The sequence below is a fragment of the Phyllobates terribilis genome, unplaced genomic scaffold, assembly GCF_046119375.1.
Source record: "Phyllobates terribilis strain yellow unplaced genomic scaffold, ASM4611937v1 Scaffold_2__4_contigs__length_985480577, whole genome shotgun sequence".
NCBI classification, from domain to species: domain Eukaryota; kingdom Metazoa; phylum Chordata; class Amphibia; order Anura; family Dendrobatidae; genus Phyllobates; species Phyllobates terribilis.
This window is the reverse complement of record NW_027362762.1, coordinates 827,367,672-827,393,762: the sequence shown is the minus strand read 5'-3', so window position 1 is coordinate 827,393,762 and position 26,091 is coordinate 827,367,672. Positions and strand designations below refer to the sequence as shown.

General features: G+C 41.5%; 1 protein-coding gene across 3 annotated transcripts in view; it reads left to right on the top strand.

Moving 5' to 3' along the window:
* The first annotated feature begins 2,925 nt into the window (after nucleotides 1-2,925).
* NAGPA (N-acetylglucosamine-1-phosphodiester alpha-N-acetylglucosaminidase) overlaps nucleotides 2,926-26,091 on the top strand; it is a 41,445-nt gene continuing 18,279 nt past the window's right edge. For 2 of the 3 annotated variants that reach the window (XR_012298129.1, XM_073667752.1), the window contains exons 1-10: nucleotides 2,926-3,131; nucleotides 5,206-5,688; nucleotides 6,786-6,925; nucleotides 7,143-7,251; nucleotides 7,618-7,746; nucleotides 8,678-8,883; nucleotides 8,982-9,029; nucleotides 9,113-9,241; nucleotides 13,667-13,798; nucleotides 13,908-13,989. Coding sequence is in view for 2 of the 3 variants with exons in the window: in XM_073667752.1 (XP_073523853.1) it covers nucleotides 2,926-3,131; nucleotides 5,206-5,688; nucleotides 6,786-6,925; nucleotides 7,143-7,251; nucleotides 7,618-7,746; nucleotides 8,678-8,883; nucleotides 8,982-9,029; nucleotides 9,113-9,241; nucleotides 13,667-13,798; nucleotides 13,908-13,989 (1,664 nt within the window). In the remaining variant the exon portion in view is untranslated. Of the gene's footprint in view, nucleotides 3,132-5,205; nucleotides 5,689-6,785; nucleotides 6,926-7,142; nucleotides 7,252-7,617; nucleotides 7,747-8,677; nucleotides 8,884-8,981; nucleotides 9,030-9,112; nucleotides 9,242-13,666; nucleotides 13,799-13,907; nucleotides 13,990-15,328; nucleotides 15,453-26,091 lie in introns of those variants that run through there. The other variant, XM_073667753.1, reaches the window with a different exon arrangement.

Genomic DNA, 26,091 nt, shown 5'->3' with positions numbered 1-26,091 from the left:
AAAAGAAATCCAAATCTACAGGGGCCTGTGTGAAAAAGTGATTGCCCCCTAAACCTAATAACTGGTTGGGCCACCCTTAGCAGCAACAACTGCAATCAAGCGTTTGCAATAACTGGCAATGAGTCTTTTACAACGCTCTGGAGGAATTTTGTCCCACTTATCTTTGCAAAATTGTTGTAATTCTGCCACATTAGAGGGTTTCCACGCATGAACCGCCTTTTTAAGGTCATGCCACAGCATCTCAATCACATTAAGGTCAGGACTTTGACTAGGCCACTCCAAAGTCATTCTTAAGAAAAAAAAGTGGACTTGCTGGGGTGTTTTGGATCATTGTCCTGCTGCATAACCCTAGTGCACTTCACCTTGAGGTCAAGAACAGATGGCCAGACATTCTCCTTCAGGATTTTTTGGTAGACAGCAGAATTCATGGTTCCATTTACCACAAAGTCTTCCAGATCCTGAAGCAGCAAAACAGCCCCAGAACATCACACTACCACCACCATATTTTACTGTTGTATGATGTTCCTTTTCTGAAATGCTGTGTTACTTCTACTTCAGATGTAATGGGACATACACCTTCTAGAATGTTCAACTTTTGTCTCGTCAGTCCACAGAGTATTCTCCCAAAAGCCTTGGCGATCATCAAGATGTTTTCTGGCAAAACTGAGACGAGCCTTTGTTTTTGCTCAGCAGCGGTTTTAGTCTTGGAACTCTGGCATGCATGCCATTTTTGCCCAGTCTTTATTTTTGGTGGAGTCATGAACACTGACCGTAACTGAGGCCTGCAGTTCTTTGGATGTTGTTGTGGGGTCTTTTGTGACCTCTTCAATGAGTCGTCGCTGTGCTTTTGGGGTAATTTTGGTCGGCTGGCCACTCCTGGGAAGGTTCACCACTGTTCCATGGTTTCGCCATTTGTGGATAATTGCTCTCGCTGTGGCTCGCTGGAGTCCCAAAGCTTTAGAAATACCTTTATAACCTTTTCCAGATTGATGGGTCTCAATTACTTTTTCTCATTTGTTCCTGAATTTCTTTGGATTGCTGCATGATGTCTAGCTTTTGAGGATCTTTTGGTCTACTTCACTTTGTCAGGCAGGTCCTATTTAAGTGATTTCTTAACTGAGAACAGGTGTGGCAGTAATTAGGCTTGTGTGTGGCTAGGGAAATTGAACTCCGCTTCCCAAAGATGTAATAAACCACAGTTAATTTATTTTAAGGTTGGGGGACAATTGCTTTTTCAGGGCCCTGTAGGTTTGGATTTCTTTTTCCCTCAATAATAAAGACCTTCATTTAAAAACTACATTTTATGTTTACTTGTGTTATCTTTATCAAATATTTAAATTTGTTTTGTGACCTGAAACATTTAAGTGTGATAAACATGCAAAAGAGGAAATCAGGAAGGGGCAAACACTTTTTCACACCACTGTACATAAGTGACCAATGCAAAAAAATTTGGTCAAAAGATTTCAGGTGTTTTCCACTCTGAAAAGCACCTGAAATTGTGCTGACTAAACACTCAAAAGACTGAACATACTCATGTCTATGTAAAAATTACTTTCTGTTCATATGTTCAATCTTTTGAGCGTCTTTTAACCACTTTAGATTTCTAATGAAGCCAAATGGTGAAAAGACGTGATCTGACTTGTGATGAGCGCAAGTGCTCAAGTTTGCCTAGGGTGCTCGGGTATGCACCGAGTATCGCACGTGCTCGATGGACATGTTCGAGTCCCTGTCCCGCATGTTTCTGTTAGACAGCCACGAAACATGCGGGGATTGCCTGACATACACGAGCAATCCTTGTATGTTTTGTGGCTGTCTAACAGACGTGAAACATGCGGCCGTGGGGACTTGAACATGTCACTCGAGATACTCTGTGCATACCTGAGCAGCCTAGGCAAACTCCAGTAACAAGCGCTTGTGCTCATTCCTTCTCTGCATTAATTACTCTGTACACTTCACCACACACAGGCCTTAGGCAAAAGTGCGTGTCCCATCTGCACCCGTGCAGTCGTCCATTTATCATCTGTTCCTTGTCTTTCTTTTTTTTTTCCATCTGTTTTTCTTACTTTTTTTTTTTTTGTGTATAATAGAGATTTCCCAGCAACCGACCCATAAGAATGGCAGCATGTGGATGTCCAATGTTTACTGTCCCTCTTTCACAATAAACATTTACTTTAATGGGTCAATTCTCTCAGCAAAATGGGTCGATGTAGGACGTCTGTTTTCACTATGAGGACCTGCTTGCAAAAAAATAGTGAACTCCCCCAGTAAATATTGTGTCTGTGTGATCCCTCGTAGATCCGAACTACACACAATGACAAGCGCTGACGTCTATATATCCGCAGCACCCCGCTCTCCGCAGCACCCCGCTCTCGGCTTCTCTCATGCAAGCAGACCAGTTTTCTCTAAACTTCTCTTTTTAAAACCAGTTTAAGGGGTAACCCTGCAAAACACAACGATGGGCGGGGGCCGTGCGGTATTACACCACAATGCTAGTAGGACATATGTGTTGTGTTATAGGCCACCTGTACAGGACAGTGCTGACTGTGTGGCGGTGACATGACATGTGCGTGTGTTTTGCTCTTGGGGCTAGTTCACATGGGCTGTTAGTTTGAGTCAGGAGCCTTCTGGTCCGGCGGATACTTATGGCTGAGAAAACCCAGCTGCTGTTCTGCCATGTGAGCCACCATTACAGGGGATAATTATAGTGAAGTCTCTAATATTACTATGACGTGAGCCTTACCTATTCAAAGTGTCTCAAATAATTCTGTCCTAGTTGCCCATAGCAACCAATCACAACTCGGGTTACGTGTATTTAAAGGGCAGTGTTCGAATAAAAGCTGAGCGCTGATTGGTTGCGACGGGCAACAAAAACAATTTTGCTCTTAGCCACGCTCCTGATGGCGGGGCAGCTGACTTCCCAGGCTGATGACGTCATCCAGGAAGCAGTCATGTGACCGCTGTGAGAGTAACATGTCGGCGCCCGGGAGGAGAGGAGAGGTGTTTCTCGGTGCTCGGTCATGTCCGCTGTGGTTCTCGGCGTTGCACACGTGCATGTCCCGGTACCGGGCACGGTGTCGGCGGACGCTGCAGGTCGCGCTGTTTCTGCACTGCTGGCTTCATGTCAGCGCCCGGTGAGTGAGGAGCAGACGGTGCTGAATGAGCGGAGTATCGCAGCGCTGCTTCCTGCCCTGTGTGCTGCTGCATTAACTCTGCCTCTATGGCTCAGGTCCTGGCGGCTTCTCCAGCCACTACACAGGGGGGACACGCAGCCCACCATACACCTGACCTTAAAGGGGGCTTCCAGAACCCCTCAAAATAAGAGTCAAGTGATTGCAAAAGAATAAGGGGGGATTTATCAGGACCCCACAACTGGTGGAGAAAGTGGCACCAAGTCTTTATTATAGAGGTTGTTTATGTGGCAAAAAATGAAATCCGCCCCAGCTGTGGGATGGCGGGAGACCACCACAGTGTGCCCCTTCTGCCGTATGTTGGGGTGCATTAGCTGCACGGGGTTCACCGCGCTCCCAGCTGCTCAGCACCAATCACTGGCCGGAAAAGTGGCGCAAAAGGTTCCAACTTGTGCAAATAAAACTTTTGATTACAAAAAAGTGACAAAGGGAATTATCAACCTGCCCTGAGGCGTGTTCACACAGGGGGTTATTTTATTTACTGAACAGATCTAAAAAGTCCTGGGGAATTCTTCCTGTTTTCTCTTTTTAAACTTTTCTGTTCATATCAGGAGTTGTTGTTTTTTTTTGTTTTTTTTTTAATTTTTAAATATAGTTACATAGAACAGTTGAAACATGTACATGAGAGATGGGAAATAATAAAGATATAACGCATGATCGTCTGCCCTACAGAGCAGCTTTTTCCTCCTAATCTCAAGTATCTATCGACTGGATCAACATTCAAAGCAAGAATTTTACACATTTACATAAGTATTTTCTTCTTCAAAAAAAGTCTAAGGCTATGTGCCCACGTTGCGGAAATGAAGTGGAAAATTTGCGCTTCATTTTCGCATGTCCTTTCTCGGAAAAACGCATGTGGAATTTCGCAAGCGTTTATCACGCGTTTTCGACATGCGGAATTGCCTTGTGTTTTTTATTGTATTGAAAAGGCAATTCCGCAAGCGGAAATGCAAAATTAATTGACATGCTGCGGATTTTTGTGCGCATCAAAAACGCTGCGGAAAAATCCGCAGCATGGGCATAGAACTTGCGGATTCTCATTGGGGACCATGGGGTGCGGATTAACAAGCGTTTTACAAGCGTTTCCGCTGCGGAAATTCCGCATCAAATACGCTTGTAAAACGCTACGTGGGCACATACCCTAAGGGGTCAAGTCATCATATACCAGAAAAGTGTCATAAAAGCTTTGAAATTTTGTGACTTGGCGTTTTCACAAAACTTTGGAACAGCAGAGCTGGGGAGGAGCCGGGATGGGGCGCGGCTACACCACTGTCGAATTCATCAAATCTGCTGACATTCTTTTTACACTAGAAGTAGCACTCCAGTCGCATTTGTGATGCAGCGCACAGAGGTGCACGCCATTTACTAGAGGTGCTATATTCTTTAAATGGGGCTTCTTAATGGCGCCATGTACTTTGTCTAGACTGGCGTAGCGCAAGCCTTAATCGAATCCTAATTTCCTGCATGAAACTTAATAGTTCTTATGGTAAAGAAAGATTGTCTCCTCTGGAGATTGAACCTTTCTTTCTCCAGACGGAAAAAAAAGTCCCCAAAATGAGGAACTTGTCCTGAAGCGATTTCTGTTTGAAAAACTTGTTTCTTTGAACGTTGCAAAACCTGAGTGTGCACATAGTACGTAACACCCAGGCTATCAGATCTGACCCTCCTGGGGCCGCCGACGGCACCAATAGTGAGGACTTCTCGGCGATCACAGAATGGTTTTCATTCCTGGATGAAACAATTGAAGCAGTGAGGGATTCATGTCTTGGGTAACCATTATTTATGAAAAACCTGCTGCTTTCCCCAATTGTGATGAGTCTTGGAAGCCCTCTTTGATAAGACCTGATTTAGACTAAATCTTTCAGTGATGAATCTGTAATTCCCTTCAACCCTATGTACATTGTTCTTAAGCCTGTGCCCCTCTAGAAAGCCATTTTCTGTAATTTTGAGGCTTTAATGAACGTGTACATCTCCTTGCAAAGTAAAAGAATGCTTTAAATTGTTTGTCCCCCATCAGGACCTCCATGGTGGATGATTTGCTTCAGCCCTATGACATCTCTAATAAGCACGGTCCTAGCCGAAGTCATCGTGAGACCAGGAGCTGTCTGCCTCTTGTACATGGGAATACAACACATGAGATGTGGCCCAGTAATAATGACACCATAAGCCCAGTGGCCACAACCAGGACGTTTGTGTCAATCCTTACTGATGGCGTGGAAAAGACAGTTTATGGCCACTTCACTTTTATTAACGATCCACTGAGGACGTTGTCTGTGCTGGAGCCTGCGGGGTCTGGAAATTGCAATAAAAACATTACCGCAACTGTTGAGGAAACTGTGAAGTTTGGCAAGTGCATAGTCGCCCAAAATGGAGGATTTTTCAATACTGACACTAGAGCGTGTCTTGGGAATATTGTAAGTAATGGCAGACTGGTGCAGAGCTCTGGAGGGATTCAGAATGCACAGTTTGGCATCAGGGCGGATGGCACCATGGTTTTTGGGTGAGTAGTGATTTGAATGCCTTTAAAGGGTAATTTTGTCTATATTGGGTTCATTCAGATTGATGTTGGCTCCAGTTTTCCCTTTCCAACCCATCTGGGTTACATGCTAGCAGTCCTGTGCCAGCACCGAATAAACAAAAGATCCAATTTTTCTTTTAATTTGCCTTTTTTTTTTTCCCAAGTCTAGTTTACATGTGATTCCCCCTGTGTTTTTGGAATTTTTTTCTCAATGTGGTTTGTTTGTTTTTTTTTCCAAATGTTAGAAGCAGATTTATCAATTGTGACTTTTTAAACACTCCCTCCATCTCCAGATTTTTTTGGCATCAAATTTTTTACAATAATGGTAGGGGTGCGTACAATATTTTAACGGTACATGCGATTTTCCTCTTTTTTTGTTTAAGAAAAGGTAAAGAGTGTTCTTCATTTTTACACAAAATTCATGAACATACATGTGCTTGGGAGAACATTGTTTTAGAGCTATGCATAGTCCCTGTGTCTCCATGCTATGTACTCGTGGGTATTTGGTATGGATAGTGCTTGTGCATCAGATGGAACAGTATGGGTTGTTTTTTTTTTTGTTGTTTTTTTGTCCTCCACCCCATTGTTTATTTTATACAGCTCTGAAAGAATAGAAAGATGTGAAATTGTTGAACAGAAATGTATGACCTCTGTGTATTGGCTATTCATGCCGAAGGTTTATAGGGCCATGATTTGGCTATGAACACTTTGAACCCATAATATGCACTCAGCAGCACTTATTGCAGTACAGCCACTTCTTCTATATTGCTGTCATGTGAGTTGCATACGAGAACCTCATGAAAAATACAGGAGTATCCAATATATGGAATTCCTTATATAGGTGTCCACGTTGCATGCAATTTATTTCCCCATTAAGAAATAATTTAGATGACGTGCAGGATTTTGTGTGACCATGTAATCCTTATCTAAGATGCAGGGGAGATTTAGAATAAACTGCGCAAAGTAACATTGCAGTAGTTTCACATAACCAGTTAGACATGTGTTTGCTTCTGCACGATTTTAAGTATCTCCATGAGAGTGAATATTATGAGCTCATGTTGTACCTGCGTGTCCTGTAGGTATCTATCAGAAGAGGAGGTGCTGAGTACGGAGAACCCCTTTGTGCAGCTGGTGAGTGGAGTTGTGTGGCTGCTGCGCAATGGAGAAGTGTACATTGAACACAGCAAAAGTGTGGAATGTGACGAGACCCAGAACACAGGTAGGTGGAGACGTGAGTGACGAACCTCCTCTGTTCACACTTTGCCCTCTGGTTCTAAGAGTACAACTAGCAACCTGAAAATGTCACATCCTACATGGGTAAAATGATTGGTTTTGGCATTTTTTTTAAACAAATCTAACATCCTAATCTACATTTTTCAGAATGTGTATTGCCCAAGCTTATTATTATTTTTAGTTTTTTTTTCATTTTTCCTAAGGTACTTTTGAATACTTTGTGAATGTGATCTCCGCTCGGACAGCTGTTGGACATGATAAAGATGGGCGCCTTATTCTGTTCCATGTAGATGGCCAGACCAGAGACAGAGGGTAAGCTTTTTGTGTTAAAGGGGTTTACGTGATTTGTAAAGCTTTAGCCAAGAGCAGGAAATAAAAAAAAAAAAAAACACAACGATGCTATACTCTCCTCCTCAATTCAGCGCCGCAGCTCCAGCAGTCTTTGCTTGTCATAGGACTTCCTGCAGCGTTCACATGATTTCCTTCATTTATGTGAGCACTGCAGCCAATCACTGGCCTCAGCGGTGATGACTGCATGGTCGGCATGTGACCAATGAAACTAAAAGTGTAGGATTATGACCAAGCCACTTTGTTTAGCACTTGTATATAATAATATATATGTTATATCTATAATTATATTATAATGTCACATGAACTTCTTCTTTTTTTATTCTGTAGCATGAGCTTGTGGGAGGTGGCTGATTTTCTAAAGCAGCAAGGAGTCATTAATGCTATAAACCTGGATGGAGGAGGATCTGCTACTCTGGTCACTAATGGATCACTTGCCAGCTATCCATCCGATCACTGGTGTGTATGAGTAATTGAATTAAGAGATGGGAACTTTGTCATATTTGCACTCTGTAGTCTGTATCCTCACTGCTGGCGTTATTCAGTCTGCACTTGCACCTATTATCCAGTAGCTACTTGTAATTTATGATTCTGCAAATCATTTTAGCAATCGAGACAATCCTTTTTTCAGTTAGCACTCCCAATTAAAAAAAGGAGAGCTTTTTCTCACTGTCGCAGTGTTCAGCACAGAGTCTCTGCCGATGCTCCCATTTTCGGCTGCTGTTTGGCTGCAGCGCTGCCAACATGATATCTGCACTGCAAACAGTGACCTCGGCGGTTTGGTTTGCGCCATCAACTCAGGCAGAGTCACTCGGCCCACTTATAGGCGGCAGCACTGCTGACAATAGCGGAGGCGTCAGGATCCGAGGCGGAGAACCTACACTAGACCCAAGGACAATGAGTAAAGCACGGTTTGTGTTTGTCTAGAGAACAAAACACTCACGGTAAATAGAAGGATAGATTATATTCTGCAAAAAATATCTCCATGGCTCCTGTTCCCAGTAAGCAGAAGGCCAGTACTAGCCTTGTTTAGACTCTCCAGGTCCTGGTTGTTCCCGAACTTCCGCCCTATGTGCCACCTGACGCGTTTCCTCCATTCACTGGGGAAGTTGCATTGCACTTGTACATCTATGGCCCTGCCAAAGTGAAATAATTAGGGAATTTAACCACCACCAATGAAATGTTTAGCTGATCAAAACTCCTCTTAAGTAATCGAACGCTATGTCTTAATGAAAGACATGTCACAAACTCTCCATTTCATATCCTCCATGTCAACAGATAGGTTTTTTTTTTTTTTTCTTTTTTAAATTAACTACAACTACGAGTTTTCTGAACCTGGAATATTTTTATATTTCATTTGCCAAATAATATAGTTTTGATTTGTCCATAGTTTGGATAATTCAATGTGGCGTTGCCCACGGAGCGTGTCCACAGTTTTGTGTGTCCATGAACCCTTCTGCGACCCCCCAGACTGCCGAAGCCACGGACATTGTGTCGCAGGAGAGTGTCGTTGTGCAGGGTATTGGATGGGGAGTTCTTGTGAAATCCTAAGCTGTGGAGCGTCCAACTGCAGCTCTCATGGGACCTGCACCCCAAGTACGTGCATCTGTACAATGTAAATGTGTGTACTTATTGTAAGAGTCACATCTCTGCACAAGATTTTGTAATGGCTGTTTGTTCCTTGTCATCTACAGGCGGATGTGTTTGTGACTCTGGCTGGATGGACAAGAACTGCAGCAGTGGTAAACTTTACTCCATTTGTCAGAATTAAAAAGCCATTGTAAAATAAGTCATGCAACAGGAGTGTATATATTTTCCTTTCCAGCCTGTAGCAGTGGATCCTACGGAGATGGATGTACCAGTGTGTGTCATTGCCAGAGCAATGGCACATGTGACCATGTTAATGGGACCTGTGATTGCCCAGCAGGATTTACAGGACTGAGCTGTGAAGAAGGTAATTTATTAGATTTTGTCACATTGCGTGTAAACTTGAAATGAAGAATAACGGAAAATTAACACGTTTTGCCCATTCAGAACTGAAAAAAAAAAAAAGAAAATTTTCATTGCAGAACAAAATGCTGATCCCAAATATCTTTTGTCCTTCTATTTTTCTTGTATGCTAACACTCAATTCAGGGGAAAGGACATGACTCCTCTGCTCCTCATCATTGTTATCATTGTGTAACTGATGACTGTAGGGTTTTCCCCTTCCTGAAAACATTATTCTAGACCTGTTATGGGTTTGCTAACATTGTGTTGTATATAACAAATGTATAATAATGTGCTGTATCCTATTCTATATTTAAAGGGGTTGTACCAAGTTTGGAAGCTCTTCCCTATCCAAATAATAGAGGATAACTTCCCAATCGCTGTATGTCTGAGGCTGAGAGCCCCATATAAATGTAGCCATGGTCCATCATTAAAACCTCTGCTCAATTAATTCTTAATGGGACTTCTGAAGACCAGACGAATCTGGCGTTTCTATAGAGAATGGATAGACAGAAATGCACTATTGACTACTACTCCATTCATACGGGCCCCTGTTCTCAGGATTGGTGTAGGTCCCAGAGGTTACATACCCAGCGGTTAGGAAGTTATCCCCTATCCTGTGGATAGGAGATAACGTCCAAATTTGGTACAACCCCTTAAAGTAGCTGATTAGAAAATTATACCAATATTCTAACAAGTAGGGACGGACACCCCATTGGTGCAACTTGTTCGGCCGCACAGGGGCCCACGACATAAAGGAGCTCCGTTCCACCTCCAAAGCAGCTTCTGTCACAGGGGCCCTTGTACTGCTTTTGCACAGGGGCCCTCTTCGGTCTGTGTCCATCACAGATAAGTAACAATTGGGCTCCATATTAAACTTGTACTTGAGCCCCTTTCCAACATGACCACTTTCAGCAGCAACGTTAGCACATGAAAATTGAATGATTACTTAAATCTGCTTAATGCACATTGTAATATCACAGTACATCGATAATGCACACAGTGATATCACAGAATAGTTAGAAGCGCAATGTGATGTCCAAGTAAGTAGATAACTATTCCACCATTGTGATATTATGTAACAGTAAAGGGGTAATACATCGAGATTACAGGGTTGATAAACACTGAGGGGCCACATACACAATAGATAGCTCCCCTGACACACAGGAGCGCACGCTATGTATTAGGCCCCCTTCACACATCCGTGTTTCCAGGACGTGGGGTGTCCGTTTTCACACAAACACCCATTATAATCTATGGGGCTGCACACATGTCCGCATTTTCACACAGAATGTGTGACCCACACATAGAAATGTCAGTTTTTTTTTCCGGCAACACGGGTGACAATAAGCACCGCACACACGGATGACATGCGTGTGCCGTCCATGTGACACGTACCGGAATAGAAATGACAGATTTTTATTGCAGAGATGGATAGATACATAAAGGGTAAATAGATGATAAATGTCTGTGAGATATATAAATGGTGCCTTGTGTATATAGCTTACTGTACATGTATAACAATAATCTTTATTTATATAGCACCAACATATTCCGCAGCGCTTTACTTACATTATCATCGCTCTCCCCATAGGGAATGTAGATTGTAAGCCCCATTCAGTATGTCTTTGGAGTGTGGGAGGAAACTGGAGAACCCGGAGGAAACCCACCAAACACGGGGAGAACATACAAACTCCTTGCAGATGTTGTCCTTGGTGGGATTTGAACCCAGGACCCCAGCGCTGCAAGGCTGCAGTGCTAACCACTGAGCCTTGTATTAACCTAACCCAGTACTAAAAAGAAAAAAACACACACAAAAATGTTTTCTTTAAGAAAAAAAAACACTCCCCTACTATTTTCCTGATTCACCAATTTAGTTAAAACACACACACAGGTCTAACGTAGTCCAGGGAATCCGACGTAGTTCACAAATGGGATCCTGTGAAATGAAAACCACACACTGTCCCTCGTTCACCAATTTATTATAAAAAAAGTTCCTACGCAGGTCCAACGTAGTCCAGCGCTTCCCACGACGTTCCCCGAATCTGTCGTCTAAAGGCTCCATAAGCTTTAACAGCAGCCACTCCCATGTAATGCTGCGCTCTGCGAGACCTGGCGACTGTGAAGAGCAGTAATGTTACTGAGATCACCACTCTTCAGTCGCCGGGTCTTGCGGAGCACAGCGTGAAATAAAGTATTTTTGTATGTGTGTTGCTTTTTTCTTGTTGGTAATGAGGGTGTCTGATAGACACCTCTACACTACTAACACTAGTACTTGACGTTAACTGTGTTTTTGGACAGGTCACAGCTGACATCATCCCCGCCCCACCCCCATATCATTTAAAGATTTTTCTGTATTTTCATGACTTTGAAAATTGTACATTCTCACACTGAAGGCATCAAAACTATGAATTAACACATGTGGAATTATATACGTAACAAAAAAGTGTGGAACAACTGAAAATATGTCTTATATTCTAGGTTCTTCAAAGTAGTCACCTTTTGCTTTGATGACTGCTTTGCACACTCTTGGCATTCTCTTGATGAGCTTCAAGAGGTAGTCACCGGAAATGGTTTTCACTTCACAGGTGTGCCCTCTCAGGTTTAATAAGTGGGATTTCTTGCCTTCTAAATGGGGTTGGGACCATCAGTTGTGTTGTGCAGAAGTCTGGTGGATACACAGCTGATAGTCCTACTGAATAGACTGTTAGCTGCATTTTTCTTGCCATAATACAAATTCTAAGTAAAGAAAAATGAGTGGCCATCATTACTTTAAGAAATGAAGGTCAGTCAGTGTGAAAAATTGGGCAAACTTTAAATGTGTCTCCAAGTGCAGTTGCAAAAACCATCAGAGAAACTGGCTCACATGAGGACCGCCCCAGGAAAGGAAGACCAAGAGTCACCTCTGCTTCTGAGGATAAGTTTATCCGAGTCACCAGCCTCAGAAATCGCAGGTTAACCGCAGCTCAGATTAGAGACCAGGTCAATGCCACACAGAGTTCTAGCAGCAGACACATCTCTACAACAACTGTTAAGAGGAGACTTTGTGCAGCAGGCCTTCATGGTAAAATAGCTGCTAGGAAACTACTGCTAATGACAGGCAACAAGCAGAAGAGACTTGTTTGGGGTAAAGAACACAAGGAATGGACATTAAACCAGTGGAAATCTGTGCTTTGGTCTGATGAGTCCAAATTTGAGATCTTTGGTTCCAACCACTGTGTCTTTGTGCGACGCAGAAAAGGTGAACGGATGGACTCTACATGCCTGGTTCCCACCGTGAAGCATGGAGGAAGAGGTGTGGGGGTGCTTTGCTGGTGACACTGTTGGGGATTTATTCAAAACTGAAGGCATACTGAACCAGCATGGCTACCACAGCAACTTGCAGCCGCATGCTATTCCATCCGGTTTGCGTTTAGTTGGACCATCATTTATTTTTCAACAGGACAATGACCCCAAACACACCTCCAGGCTGTGTAAGGGCTATTTGACCAAGAATGAGAGTGATGGGGTGCTACGCCAGATGACCTGACCTCCACAGTCACCAGACCTGAACCCAATCGAGATGGTTTGGGGTGAGCTGGACCGCAGAGTGAAGGCAAATGGGCCAACAAGTGCTAAGCATCTCTGGGAACTCCTTCAAGATTGTTGGAAGACCATTTCCTGTGACTACCTCTAGAAGCTCATCAAGAGAATGCCAAGAGTGTGTAAAGCAGTCATCAAAGCAAAAGGTGGCTACTTTGAAGAACCTAGAATATAAGACCTATTTTCAGTTGTTTCACACTTTTTTGTTAAGTATGTAATTCCACATGTGTTAATTCATAGTTTTGATGCCTTCAGTGTGAATGTACAATTTTCATAGTCATGAAAATACAGAAAAATCTTTAAATGAGAAGGTGTCCAAACTTTTGGTCTGTACTGTATATGTATGTGTGTGTGTGTGTATGTATGTGTGTATATATATATTAGTATGTATGTAGACCCCTCGTCATATATATTTTTTTTTTATTAGGTTAATAGCTGTACCTTTAGGTCAACATAGAAGGTGCCATTTTTTTTTTTAAATAGGCTTTTTATTAATGTACGTGTCACATGGATGGTGCATACTGGTGACGTATGCAATATGTCACACGGATGTGCAACACTGATGACACCAGTACTGTTTTTTTTTCAGTACCGGTATCATCAGGACTTGTGAAGGGGGCCTTAGATTGTCTGCTGAGCCTGCCGATATCTGTGGGTTAACCTAATGTGTTTGGGGACCTCCAAAAATAAATATGTTCACACCTTTTATAACTGCCAAATGTGACGACTTAGATGTTGAATATAGTGTATTTTGTATCTTACACTGGATTTGTATATATTTTTTTTTTCTTTTTATATATATATTCTAGTATGCCCGTTTGGCTTTTATGGTGTAGGATGCCAGGAAGTTTGCCATTGTGAGAAAGAGTGTTACTGCCATCCTGCAACAGGAAACTGCAATTATACCAGCGAGCCCAGGGCACTGGAGCTTTTATCAAAAGGTTTGTTCTTTGTATTGTATGTTTCCAGATGCTCATGTGCACGTATCAGAAGACGTGAACTCCCGCTGCCATGAGATCTATGTTGATGACCTCTATTCTGATATTTTAGTTGGCACCTGCATGGTATCCGTCTTACATTCGTCCTGGTGGAGCGCTGTCCCCTCTGATGCCAAAGTGACTTACCTTGCTGAGTAAGAATTTACCTCCTTTAATTTAGTTGTTTTTTTTTTTTTTTGCTTAATTTTGTTTTAATTTTTTTTTCACATTTTCAAGCATACAAAGTAAAGGAAAAGAACACCACTCATACACATTATAGATGGTGGGCCGATCCCATCAAAATCAGCATATTTGGACAACTTTTAGCCAATGTGTACAGGAGCCATAAAAGGTTTTCCCCCCAAGAAAACAAGTTATTCTCTATCCGTATGATAGAGCTCGGCTTCCGCTCCATTCATTGTCTGTGGGACTGCTGAGTACAGCGCTCTTTCCAGCAGTCCTATATATATGGTGCAGTGGAGGCAGAGTATGCGGACCTCCCCATCATTCAGGAGGAGGCTGCAGAGCCCGCTCTCAAGAGTCCAGAGCCCCAATCTCTAGATCGCTGGGGATCCCACCTATCGGACCCGCAGCGATCGGCAAATTATGCCCTATCCATTGGATATGGAATAACTTGTGTTTTGGGAATAAACCTTTAAGAGTAGAGCGGAGTCCAGTCTTGGAGAGTACATCACGTCTGTACTGATGTTGCAGAGCGGAACAAGGCATTTAATTCTGCATTTTTGTCATACAACACCTGCCATCCTGAGGAAACATATGGTCATTTTGTTCTGCCAATTCAGCTCTGCTGCATCTCTATACATTATACTCTATCTCTATACATGTATGGAAACATAGTATCAGTGAAAAATTTGCAGTCTTTTGCTTATGTAATGGTTTTCATTGTTATTGCAATGTGCACATTGTAGATTGAGACTGAAGGCAGCAATACCACAAATAGATTAATATGGAAACAAGTAAAAGAAAAAACGTGTGGGACAAACCTGAAAATGTGTTAGACACTGGGTATGTGCACACTGTGTATGTTAGACACTGGAGTACCTGCTAAGTTTTTGAAGCAAAAGTCCCTTCAGTAAACCGCCGGCGGCATTTTTATAGAAGAGTCTTCTTTTAACTATTATTTAGGCGTCTAGTTAGTGCATTAAGTATTACTGTATTCCTTTTTAGTGTTTGTGTTTTGGAAAATGGGAAATGTAATGAAGTGGTTTTTCAATAAAAAATTATCTTATTTAATAAAGTTCCCTCTTTGGTTTCTTCCTGCTGCTCAATTCAGCGGGTTTCCGTCTTTTTTTTTTTTTTTTTTTTTCTTCAATCTGTATAAAACTAGTAAGCGGTGAAGATCACTTCTTTTAGCCGCTTTGTGGCATTCTAAGCCTGAAGCTGGTAAAAGAAGCTCAAGAAGATTAAACATATGCACAGCAAGTTGTTTTTACATTGCTATGCATAATTTAATTATTTTTGGCGTTTTTTCAGGTGGTTTACAGGAAGAATCTTGCTGAGAAAGGCCCCCTGTGCACATACCCAAAGATTTCTCAAAGTCCCCCCCCCGGCCTTTTATTCTGACAGTTTTAGACCCCATTAGTATTCTAACAAGCAGCTTCATCAGGTTGTCTACTGACATGGCTTTCAGTGAACCGGTATGGTTCGTCAAGGGTTCATTTGTGGAATCACTTCCCTTGAGAAAGTGTATGCGACCATCAGGTGTATTTTGCAGAGGCCGTGCTGGTACACGGTTTCCTACAGTGCTGAACTCTATTCCACAACTGTTTTAAGCCAGTATATGGCAATAAACACTGAAGTAAGTAATGAAAAATAACAGACCATCATTACTTTTAAGACAAGACGTTCAAACAATCAGGGAAAAATTGCTAGAACATTATAGGTATCCTAAAGTGCAGTCTGAAAACCATCAATTGCTATGATGAAACTGCCTCTCATGAGGACCACCCCAGGAAAAGAAGACCAATAATTACCTCTGCTGCAGAGGAGAAGTTCATCAGAGTTACCAGCCTGAAAACACAAATTGACAGCACCTCAGTTAAGGCCTCATAAATCATGCACAGGTAGCAGGGACATCTCAACATCAGCTGCCAGAGCAGACTACAAGAAATATAGCTGCAAAACATCCAATACTGAAGACCGCAAACAAAAAAAGCCTTTAGGCCAAGCAACAAAAGGATTGGACCTAACATTAGTGGAAATCTGTACTGTAGTCTCATGAATCACCATTTGACATTTTTATGCCAATTGCCATGTCTTTGAGATGCAGAAAAGGTGTGTGGATGGTTTCCACATGTGTGATGCCCACTGTGAAAGCATAAAGGGGAGGTGTGATGGTGTGGTGTTGCTTTACTTGTGACACTGTTTGTAACTTACCCAGCATGGGACCCACAGCCTCCCGCAATGACATGCCATCTGGTATGCACTTAGTACAACCATTATTTGTGTTACAACAGGACAATGACCCAAAACTGTCCTCCAGGTGTATGTAAGGGCTTTGGGACCAAAAAAGGAGAGGGATGGAGTGCTGTGTCAGATGACATGGCCTACACAGTCACTGACCTCAACACAATTGAGATTGTTATGATGAGTTGGACGCAGAGTAAAGGCAAAGCCGCCAACAAGTGCTCAGCACCTCTGGGAACCTCTTCACCAGTTGGAAAGCCTTTACAAGGTGACTACTTGATGAAACTGTTTGTGAAAATGCCAGGGTTTTGTAAAGCTGTCATTTAAAGTAAAAGGGGCTTTAAGGGCATAACACAAATTCTGTTTGGTCTCACGTATTTCGTTACTCCTTGTTTCCATATGTTTCTTTTGTGCTTTTTCTGTTGTCAGTCTGAATTTACAATGTGAATATTCCAATAAGAGCAAGGAAAACCATCCATGAACAGGTGTGTCCAGACATTTGGCTGGTACTGTACATACATGCCATACATTATGTGCTGGGCACGCGGCATTATGTAGGTCTGCGGAAAATCCCCATAAACCTATCCTAACTTGACACACAATGTGCACAGGTGTAGTAGTGTGGAGTTTAACTGTTCACAAATATTGTAAAATAATACAATAATAGTAGTTTCACTTAGGACTGCAGCATAAAATGACGTTACCACATCTCTGTACTCTATATTTTACAATATTATCTATGATTTTATGTAGAGTTGAGTTTGTTTTTTAGTCTTATGTAAAACCACTGATATTTTAATACCAGAGTGCACAGATGTAGCAGAGTTGAGTGCGTGCTGCAGTTGAAATATTGTGAGATCATAGTGCGACAATCTGTAGTTGGACTAAAGCACAAACTCTGCTCTGCTACACATGTGCACACTATGATTTCACATAAATATAACAAGAATAAAATGCTAGAAAGCGATCTTTCGAGATTACTTGGGTCTCTTCATCTGTCAAGTATCTGACAAAACTTTTTTTCAGATAATTGACTGATGAAGAGACCTAAGTAATCTTGAAAGATCGCTTTCTAGCATTTTATTTTTGTTAGCTATTAAAAAGAATCCTACCTCTAAGATTACTAAATTATTCTTACCGAGGACAAACCTAAACATGACATGCTGATGTCACTCAGTGCTGCAGAGCTCAGTTTGTCAGCAGTAGGGTTACCTGCAGTCCTCCATAAATCCTCAGATGATTATGTATTGTGGTGGTAAGTTTTTAGATCTGTAGCTTTACATAGTACTGCAGGAAAACCTGCTCCATTCTGAGTATCACAGAATAAATGGTAGAAGGCTGGCAGCTCAGCTCTGCTTGCCTTTTGTATTTTGGTTTCTTTTTCTCATCTTTTTTCCCAGTGCTCACTGTAGATCTGAGAAGTTGCTGTAGTATGTAGCAGAGGAAAGTCTTTCCTCTTGTGGATGAGAGTTTTCAAAGAACATCTGCCTCCTGGTTTAAACAGCAGCTTGCACCTTACTGCAGAAGTCTCATACATAGTAATAAAATACAGGGTGGGCCATTCATATGGATGCACCTAAATTAAATGGGAATGGTTGGTGATATCACCTTCCTGTTTGTTGACATTAGTATATGGGAGGGGGGAAACTTTTCCACATGGGCGGTGACCATGGCGGCCATTTTGAAGTTGGCCATTTTGGATCCAACTTTATTTTTTTCAATGGGAAGAGGGTCATGTGACACCTCAAACTTACTGAGATTTTCATAAGAAAAACAATAGTGTGCTTGGTTTTAACGTAACTTTATTCTTTCATGAGTTTTTTTTACAAGTTTATGACCACTTTTAAAATGTGTTCAAAGTGCTGCCCATTGTGTTGGATTGTCAATGCAATCCTCTTCTCCCACTCTTGACACACTGATAGCAACACCACAGAAGAAATGCTAGCACAGGCTTCCAGTATTCGTTGTTTCAGATGCTGCACATCTCGTATCTTCACAGCATAGACAATTGCCTTCAGATGACCCCAAAGATAAAAGTTGGATCCAAAATGGCCGCCATGGTCACCACCCATCTCTATCTCTAATCTCTACAATACAAAAAGTGAAACTCCTATATTATAGTCATTACAAACAGTGATCTATTTCAAGTGTTTATTTCTGTTAATGTTGTAATGTTGATGGTTATGGCTTACAGCCAATGAAAGGACAAAGGTCATTATCTCAGTAAATTAGAATACTTTATAACACCAGCCCGAAAAATTATTTTAAAATCCGAAATGTTGGCCTACTGAAATGTATGTTCAGTAAATGCAATCCATACTTGGTCGGGGCTCCTTTTGCATCATTTACTGCATCAATGTGGCGTGGCATGGAGGCGATCAGCCTGTGGCACTGCTGAGGTGTTATGGAAGGCCAGGTTGCTTTGATAGCAGCCTTCAGCTCGTCTGCATTGTTGGGTCTGGTGTCTCTCATCTTCCTCTTGACAATACCCCATAGATTCTCTATGGGGTTAAGGTCAGGCGAGTTTGCTGGCCAATCAAGCACAGTGATACTGTTGTGTGTAAACCAGGTATTGGTACTTTTGGCAGTGTGGACAGGTGCCAAGTCCTGCTGGAGAATATTTCCTTCCCAAAAAGCTTGTCGGCAGAGGGAAGCATGAAGTGCTCTAAAATTTCTAGGTAGACGGCTGTGCTGACTTTGGTCTTGATAAAACACAGTGGACCTACACCAGCAGATGACATGGCTCCCCAAACCATCACTGATTGTGGAAACCTCACTCTAGACCTCAAGCAGCTTGGATTGTGTGCCTCACCACTCTTCTTCCAGACTCTGGAACCTTGGTTTTTGCATTTACTTAGTGTATCAATGATTTCTGACTTGACAGATGTCCAGAAGGCAGACTTCCCCATGATTGTGGAGCCTACTGAAACAGACTAAGGGACCTTTTTAAACACTTAGGAAGCCTTTGCTTGTGTTTTTTGTTAATTATTTCAATTTACTGAGATAATGATTTTTGTGTTTTCATTGGCTGTAAGACATAATCATCAACATTAACAGAAATAAACACTTGAAATAGATCACTGTTTGTAATGACTATATAATGAGTTTCACTTTTTGTATTGAACTGAAATAAATTAACTTTTTGATGATATTCTAATTTAGTGACATGCACCTGTGTGTGTGTGTGTGTGTGTATAGAGATAAATATAGACAGAGAGATTATCTATCTATCGAGAGAGAGAGATGTGTGTATGTATGTGTGTGTATGTATGTGTGTGTATATGTGTATATATATATATATATATATATATATGTACAGACCAAAAGTTTGGACACACCTTCTCATTTAAAGATTTTTCTGTATTTTCATGACTTTGAAAATTGTACATTCACACTGAAGGCATCAAAACTATGAATTAACACATGTGGAATTATATACGTAACAAAAGTGTGAAACAACTGAAAATAGGTCTTATATTCTAGGTTCTTCAAAGTAGCCACCTTTTGCTTTGATGACTGCTTTGCACACTCTTGCCATTCTCTTGATGAGCTTCAAGAGGTAGTCACCGGAAATGGTTTTCACTTCACAGGTGTGCCCTGTCAGGTTTAATAAGTGGGATTTCTTGCCTTATAAATGGGGTTGGGACCATCAGTTGTGTTGTGCAGATGTCTGGTGGATACACAGCTGATAGTCCTACTGAATAGACTGTTAGAATTTGTATTATGGCAAGAAAACAGCGAAGTAAAGAAAAACGAGGGCCATCATTAATTTACTTTAAGAAATGAAGGTCAGTCAGTCCGAAAAATTGGGCAAACTTTGAAAGTGTCCCCAAGTGCAGTTGCAAAAACCATCAAGCGCTACAAAGAAACTGGCTCACATGAGGACCGCCCCAGGAAAGGAAGACCAAGAGTCACCTCTGCTTCTGAGGATAAGTTTATCCGAGTCACCAGCCTCAGAAATCGCAGGTTAACCGCAGCTCAGATTAGAGACCAGGTCAATGCCACACAGAGTTCTAGCAGCAGACACATCTCTACAACAACTGTTAAGAGGAGACTTTGTGCAGCAGGCCTTCATGATAAAATAGCTGCTAGGAAACCACTGCTAAGGACAGGCAACAAGCAGAAGAGACTTGTTTGAGCTAAAGAACACAAGGAATGGACATTAGACCAGTGGAAATCTGTGCTTTGGTCTGATGAGTCCAAATTTGAGATCTTTGGTTCCAACCATCGTGTCTTTGTGCGACGCAGAAAAGGTGAACGGATGGACTCTACATGCCTGGTTCCCACCGTAAAGCATGGAGGAGGAGATGTGCTGGTGTGGGGGTGCTTTGCTGGTGACACTGTTGGGGAGTTATTCAAAATTGAAGGCATACTGAACCAGCATGGCTACCACAGCATCTTGCAGCGGCATGCTATTCCATCCGGTTTGCGTTTAGTTGGACCAGCATTTATTTTTCAACAGGACAATGACCCCCAAACACACCTCCAGGCTGTGTAAGGGCTATTTGACCAAGAAGGAGAGTGATGGGGTGCTACGCCAGATGACCTGGCCTCCACAGTCACCAGACCTGAACCCAATCGAGATGGTTTGGGGTGAGCTGGACCGCAGTGTGAAGGCAAATGGGCCAACAAGTGCTAAGCATCTCTGGGAACTCCTTCAAGATTGTTGGAAGACCATTTCCGGTGACTACCTCTTGAAGCTCATCAAGAGAATGCCAAGAGTGTGCAAAGCAGTCATCAAAGCAAAAGGTGGCTACTTTGAAGAACCTAGAATATAAGACATATTTTCAGTTGTTTCACACTTTTTTATTAAGTATGTAATTCCACATGTGTTAATTCATAGTTTTGATGCCTTCAGTGTGAATGTACAATTTTCATAGTCAAGAAAATACATAAAAAAAAATCTTTTAAATGAGCAGGTGTCCAAACTTTTGGTCTGTACTGTGTGTGTGTGTGTGTGTGTGTGTATGTATGTGTGTATATATATATATATATATATATATATATATATATATATATATATATATATATATATATATATATATATATATATACACACAGTACAGACCAAAAGTTTGGACACACCTGCTCATTTAAAGATTTTTTTTATGTATTTTCATGACTATGAAAATTGTACATTCACACTGAAGGCATCAAAACTATGAATTAACACATGTGGAATTGTATACTTAACAAAAAAGGTCTGAAAATATGTCTTATATTCTAGGTTCTTCAAAGTAGCCACCTTTTGCTTTGATGACCGCTTTGCACACTTTTGGCATTCTCTTGATGAGCTTCAAGAGGTAGTCACCGGAAATGGTCTTCCAACAATCTTGAAGGAGTTCCCAGAGATGCTTAGCACTTGTTGGCCCTTTTGCCTTCACTCTGCGGTCCGGCTCACTCCAAACCATCTCGATTGGGTTCAGGTCTGGTGACTGTGGAGGCCAGGTCATCTGGCGTAGCACCCCATCACGCTACTGAGGTGACTCTTGGTCTTCCTTTCCTGGGGCGGTCCTCATGTGAGCCAGTTTCTTTGTAGCGCTTGATGGTTTTTGCAACTGCACTTGGGGACACTTTCAAAGTTTGCCCAATTTTTCGGACTGACTGACCTTCATTTCTTAAAGTAAATTAATGATGGCCCTCGTTTTTCTTTACTTCGCTGTTTTCTTGCCATAATACAAATTCTAACAGTCTATTCAGTAGGACTATCAGCTGTGTATCCACCTGACTTCTGCACAACACAACTGATGGTCCCAACCCCATTTATAAGGCAAGAAATCCTACTTATTAAACCTGACAGGGCACACCTGTGAAGTGAAAACCATTTCCGGTGACTACCTCTTGAAGCTCATCAAGAGAATGCCAAGAGTGTGCAAAGCAGTCATCAAAGCAAAAGGTGACTACTTTGAAGAACCTAGAATATAAGACATATTTTCAGCTGTTTCACACTTTTTTATTAAGTATATAATTCCACATGTGTTAATTCATAGTTTTGATGCCTTCAATGTGAATGTACTATATATATATATATATATATATATATATATATATATATATATACACACACACACACACACACACACACACACACACACACACACACACACACACACACACACATATTGTAAGGCAGCGCTCGTCATCATACTGGGGGTAACTCGCTTCGCTGCGTCAATCAATGCACACGTGCAATGTCTTTACGTTTTTCACACAGTGTTGCAGTTTATTATGGCACTTCATAAACCGCTGTTCACACACAGTTCATCTTAGTCCGCCACCGGCAGGTTTACACACATAAACAATTCATGAGCCAAGTGGCACACCGGCCCACTTGCTCCAGGTTACAGCTTACGGCAAGGTAATAAAGTAGCAATGTTCATATCACAATGTCCATATAGCACCGGGTATTACCTTTGCCGGGTATAGCTGTCTCAGTCCGTTACTCTGCCACCACTGTGGCTCTGCGGCTTCCCAGGTAGGGGTCTCCAGCCGTCGTTCCCTCAAAGGCCACTGACATCCACACAGGATCCAGGCTCTGCCTTCCAGGACTCTTACTCAAGCCGGCTCTCCCTCAAAGGCCACTGACATCCGCACAGGATCCAGGCTCGACCTTTCAGGTACCAAGCTTCACTTCAAAGCCGCTGCCTTCCAAGGCCACTAGCATCCGCACAGGATCTAGTCTTTGCCTTCAGGCTGCCAGGCTTCACGGTATCCCTGTATCCCACACACATGGGGAACAGGCCTCACGCCTCTCACACCGAACACACCTGTCTCAAATTAAGCAGGTTTATATATATGCTGTGCACAGACAGCCTCATACTGACAGGACCTTGCTGATGTCACAGTCATGTGATCAGTCAGCTGTGTGTATAGGTCCTGTGTGCTGTCCCAGTCATGTATACAGAGCTTTACTGTGCATGCAGGACCTGGGTGATGTCACAGTCATGTGACCAGTCAGATAAAGGGGAAGGTACATGGTCCAGTAAGCACATCCTGGACCATTTACAGTAATGCTAGCAACCTGCTGCATTACAATATATATATATATATATATATATATATATATATGTGTATGTGTGTGTGTGTGTGTGTATGTATATATGTGTGTGTGTGTGTGTATATATGTGTTTGTGTGTAATTTATATATATATATATATATATATATATATATATATAAATATATATGTGTATATATATGTGTGTGTGTATGTATATGTATATATATATATATACACACATATATATATATACATATATACACACATATATATACATATATACACACATATATATATACATATATACACACACATATATATTATATATATATATAATTGTGTGTGTATATATATATATATATATATATATATATATATATATATATATATATATATATATATAATGTGTGTATATCATAGAATCATAGAATGGTAGAGTTGGAGGGGACCTCCTGGGTCATCTGGTCCAACCCCCTGCTCAAAGCAGGATTCACTAGATCATCTCAGACAGATGTCTGTCCAGCCTCTGTTTGAAGACGTCCATTGAAGGGGAACTCACCACCTCTCGTGGCAGCCTGTTCCACTCATTAATCACCCTAACTGTCAAAAAGTTTTTTCTAATATCTAATCTGTGTCTCCTCCCATTTAGTTTCATCCCATTGCTTCTAGTCTTTCCTTGTGCAAATGAGAATAAAGATGATCCTTCTACAATATGACAGCCCTTGACATATTTGTAGACAGCTATTAAGTCTCCTCTCAGTCTTCTTTTTTGCAAGCTAAACATTCCCAAATCCTGCAACCGTTCCTCATAGGACAGGGTTTGCAGACCAGTCACCATTCTGGTCGCTCTTCTCTGAACTTGCTCCAGTTTGTCTATGTCTTTTTTAAAATGTGGTGCCCAAAACTGTACACAGTATTCCAGATGAGGTCTGACCAAAGAGGAGTAAAGACCGATAATGACTTCACGTGATCTAGACTGTATGCTTCTGTTAATACATCCCAGAATTGTATTTGCCTTTTTTGCTGCTGCATCACACTGTTGACTCATGTTCAGTCTATGATCTATTAGTATACCTAAGTCTTTTTCACATGTACTGTTGCTTAGCTCTATTCCTCCCATTCTGTATATGCTTTTTTCATTTTTATTGCCCAGATGTAGTACTTTGCATTTTTCCCTGTTAAAAACCATTCTGTTGGTTGCTGCCCACTGCTCCAGTTTATTTAGGTCTTTTTGAATCCTCTCTCTCTCTTCTCTAGTATTAGCTATCCCTCCTAGCTTTGTGTCATCAGCAAATTTAATCAGTTTACCCTCAATTCCTTCATCTAAATCATTGATAAAGATGTTGAACAATACAGGTCCCAGGACGGAGCCCTGTGGTACCCCACTTGTGACATTCATCCAGCTGGATGTGAAGCCATTTACAACCACCCTTTGAGTCCGATCACTAAGCCAGTTATGAATCCATCTAACAGTTGCCTGGTCCATTGCATACTTGGTCATTTTTTCAATAAGGATGGTGTGAGATACTTTGTCAAATGCTTTGCTGAAGTCAAGATATACTATATCTACAGCATTTCCCTGATCCACCCAGTCAGTGATTCTGTCATAGAAGGAAATTAAGTTAGTCTGACATGACTTGTTAGTTACAAACCCATGCTGACTCTGGTTAATCACTTCATTCTTATCCAGGTACTTACATACATGTTGTTTAATAATTTGTTCAAAGATCTTTCCTGGTATAGAAGTCAGACTCACCGGCCTATAGTTCCCTGGGTCCACCTTCTTCCCCTTTTTGAAGATAGGAACAACATTTGCTCTTCTCCAGTCTTCTGGGACTTCTCCTGTTCTCCAAGAATTTTCAAAGATTATGGAGAGTGGTTCTAAAATTTCTTCTACGATCTCCTTCAGTACTCTGGGGTGTAATTCATCTGGACCTGGAGACTTGAACTCATTTATGTTAGCTAAATATTCCCTCACAATCTTTCTGTTTACAGATAACTTGGATTCTTCTATTCCTTTAAAAGGACAGTGAAGATCAGTTGATGTTACATTTTCTTTCTGAGAGAAAACAGATGCAAAATAGGAATTAAAAAGTTCGGCCTTCTCAACATCCTCTCTTACCATTTCTCCATTTTCATCCTGTAAAAATCCTATAGCATCTTTGACTTTTCTTTTACTTTTGACATACCCCCAAAATCCTTTTTTATTGCTTTTGACATCTCTTGCAAGCCTTAATTCATTGTCAGCTTTAGCTAACCTGATACGTGCCCTACAGGATCTGCAGACTGCATTATAATCTTCTTTAGATATGCCTCCCTCTTTCCATTTAATAAACATTTTTTTCTTTCTTTTTAGCATGTGTTTAAGTTCTGTGTTCATCCATCCTGGTTTCCTTAAATGCTTCCCATTCTTCCTACTTTTCGGGATTGTTAACGATTGTGCTTTGACAATCTCATTTTTAAAAATTTCCCATCCTTCCTGGACATTTTTGTCCTTAAGGACATCCAGCCATTGGATCCCTCCTATTCTCTTTCTGAGTCTCTTAAAATCTGCCTTTCTAAAATCTAACCTTGAAGTTTGAGTCTTCACATGTCTTCCTCCTCTAGTTATCCAAAATTCTATAATAGCATGATCGCTGCCTCCTAGGGTCCCAGCCACCTTTACCTCCTCAACCATTTCCTCCCTGTTTATAAGGATTAGATCCAAAGTAGCAGATCCCCTTGTTTTCTCCCCTACCTTTTGGAAGATAAAGTTGTCAGCAAGAGAGGATAAGAATTTGCTTGACCTGTTAGTTTTACTTGAGAGAGATTCCCAACAAATGTCTGGATAGT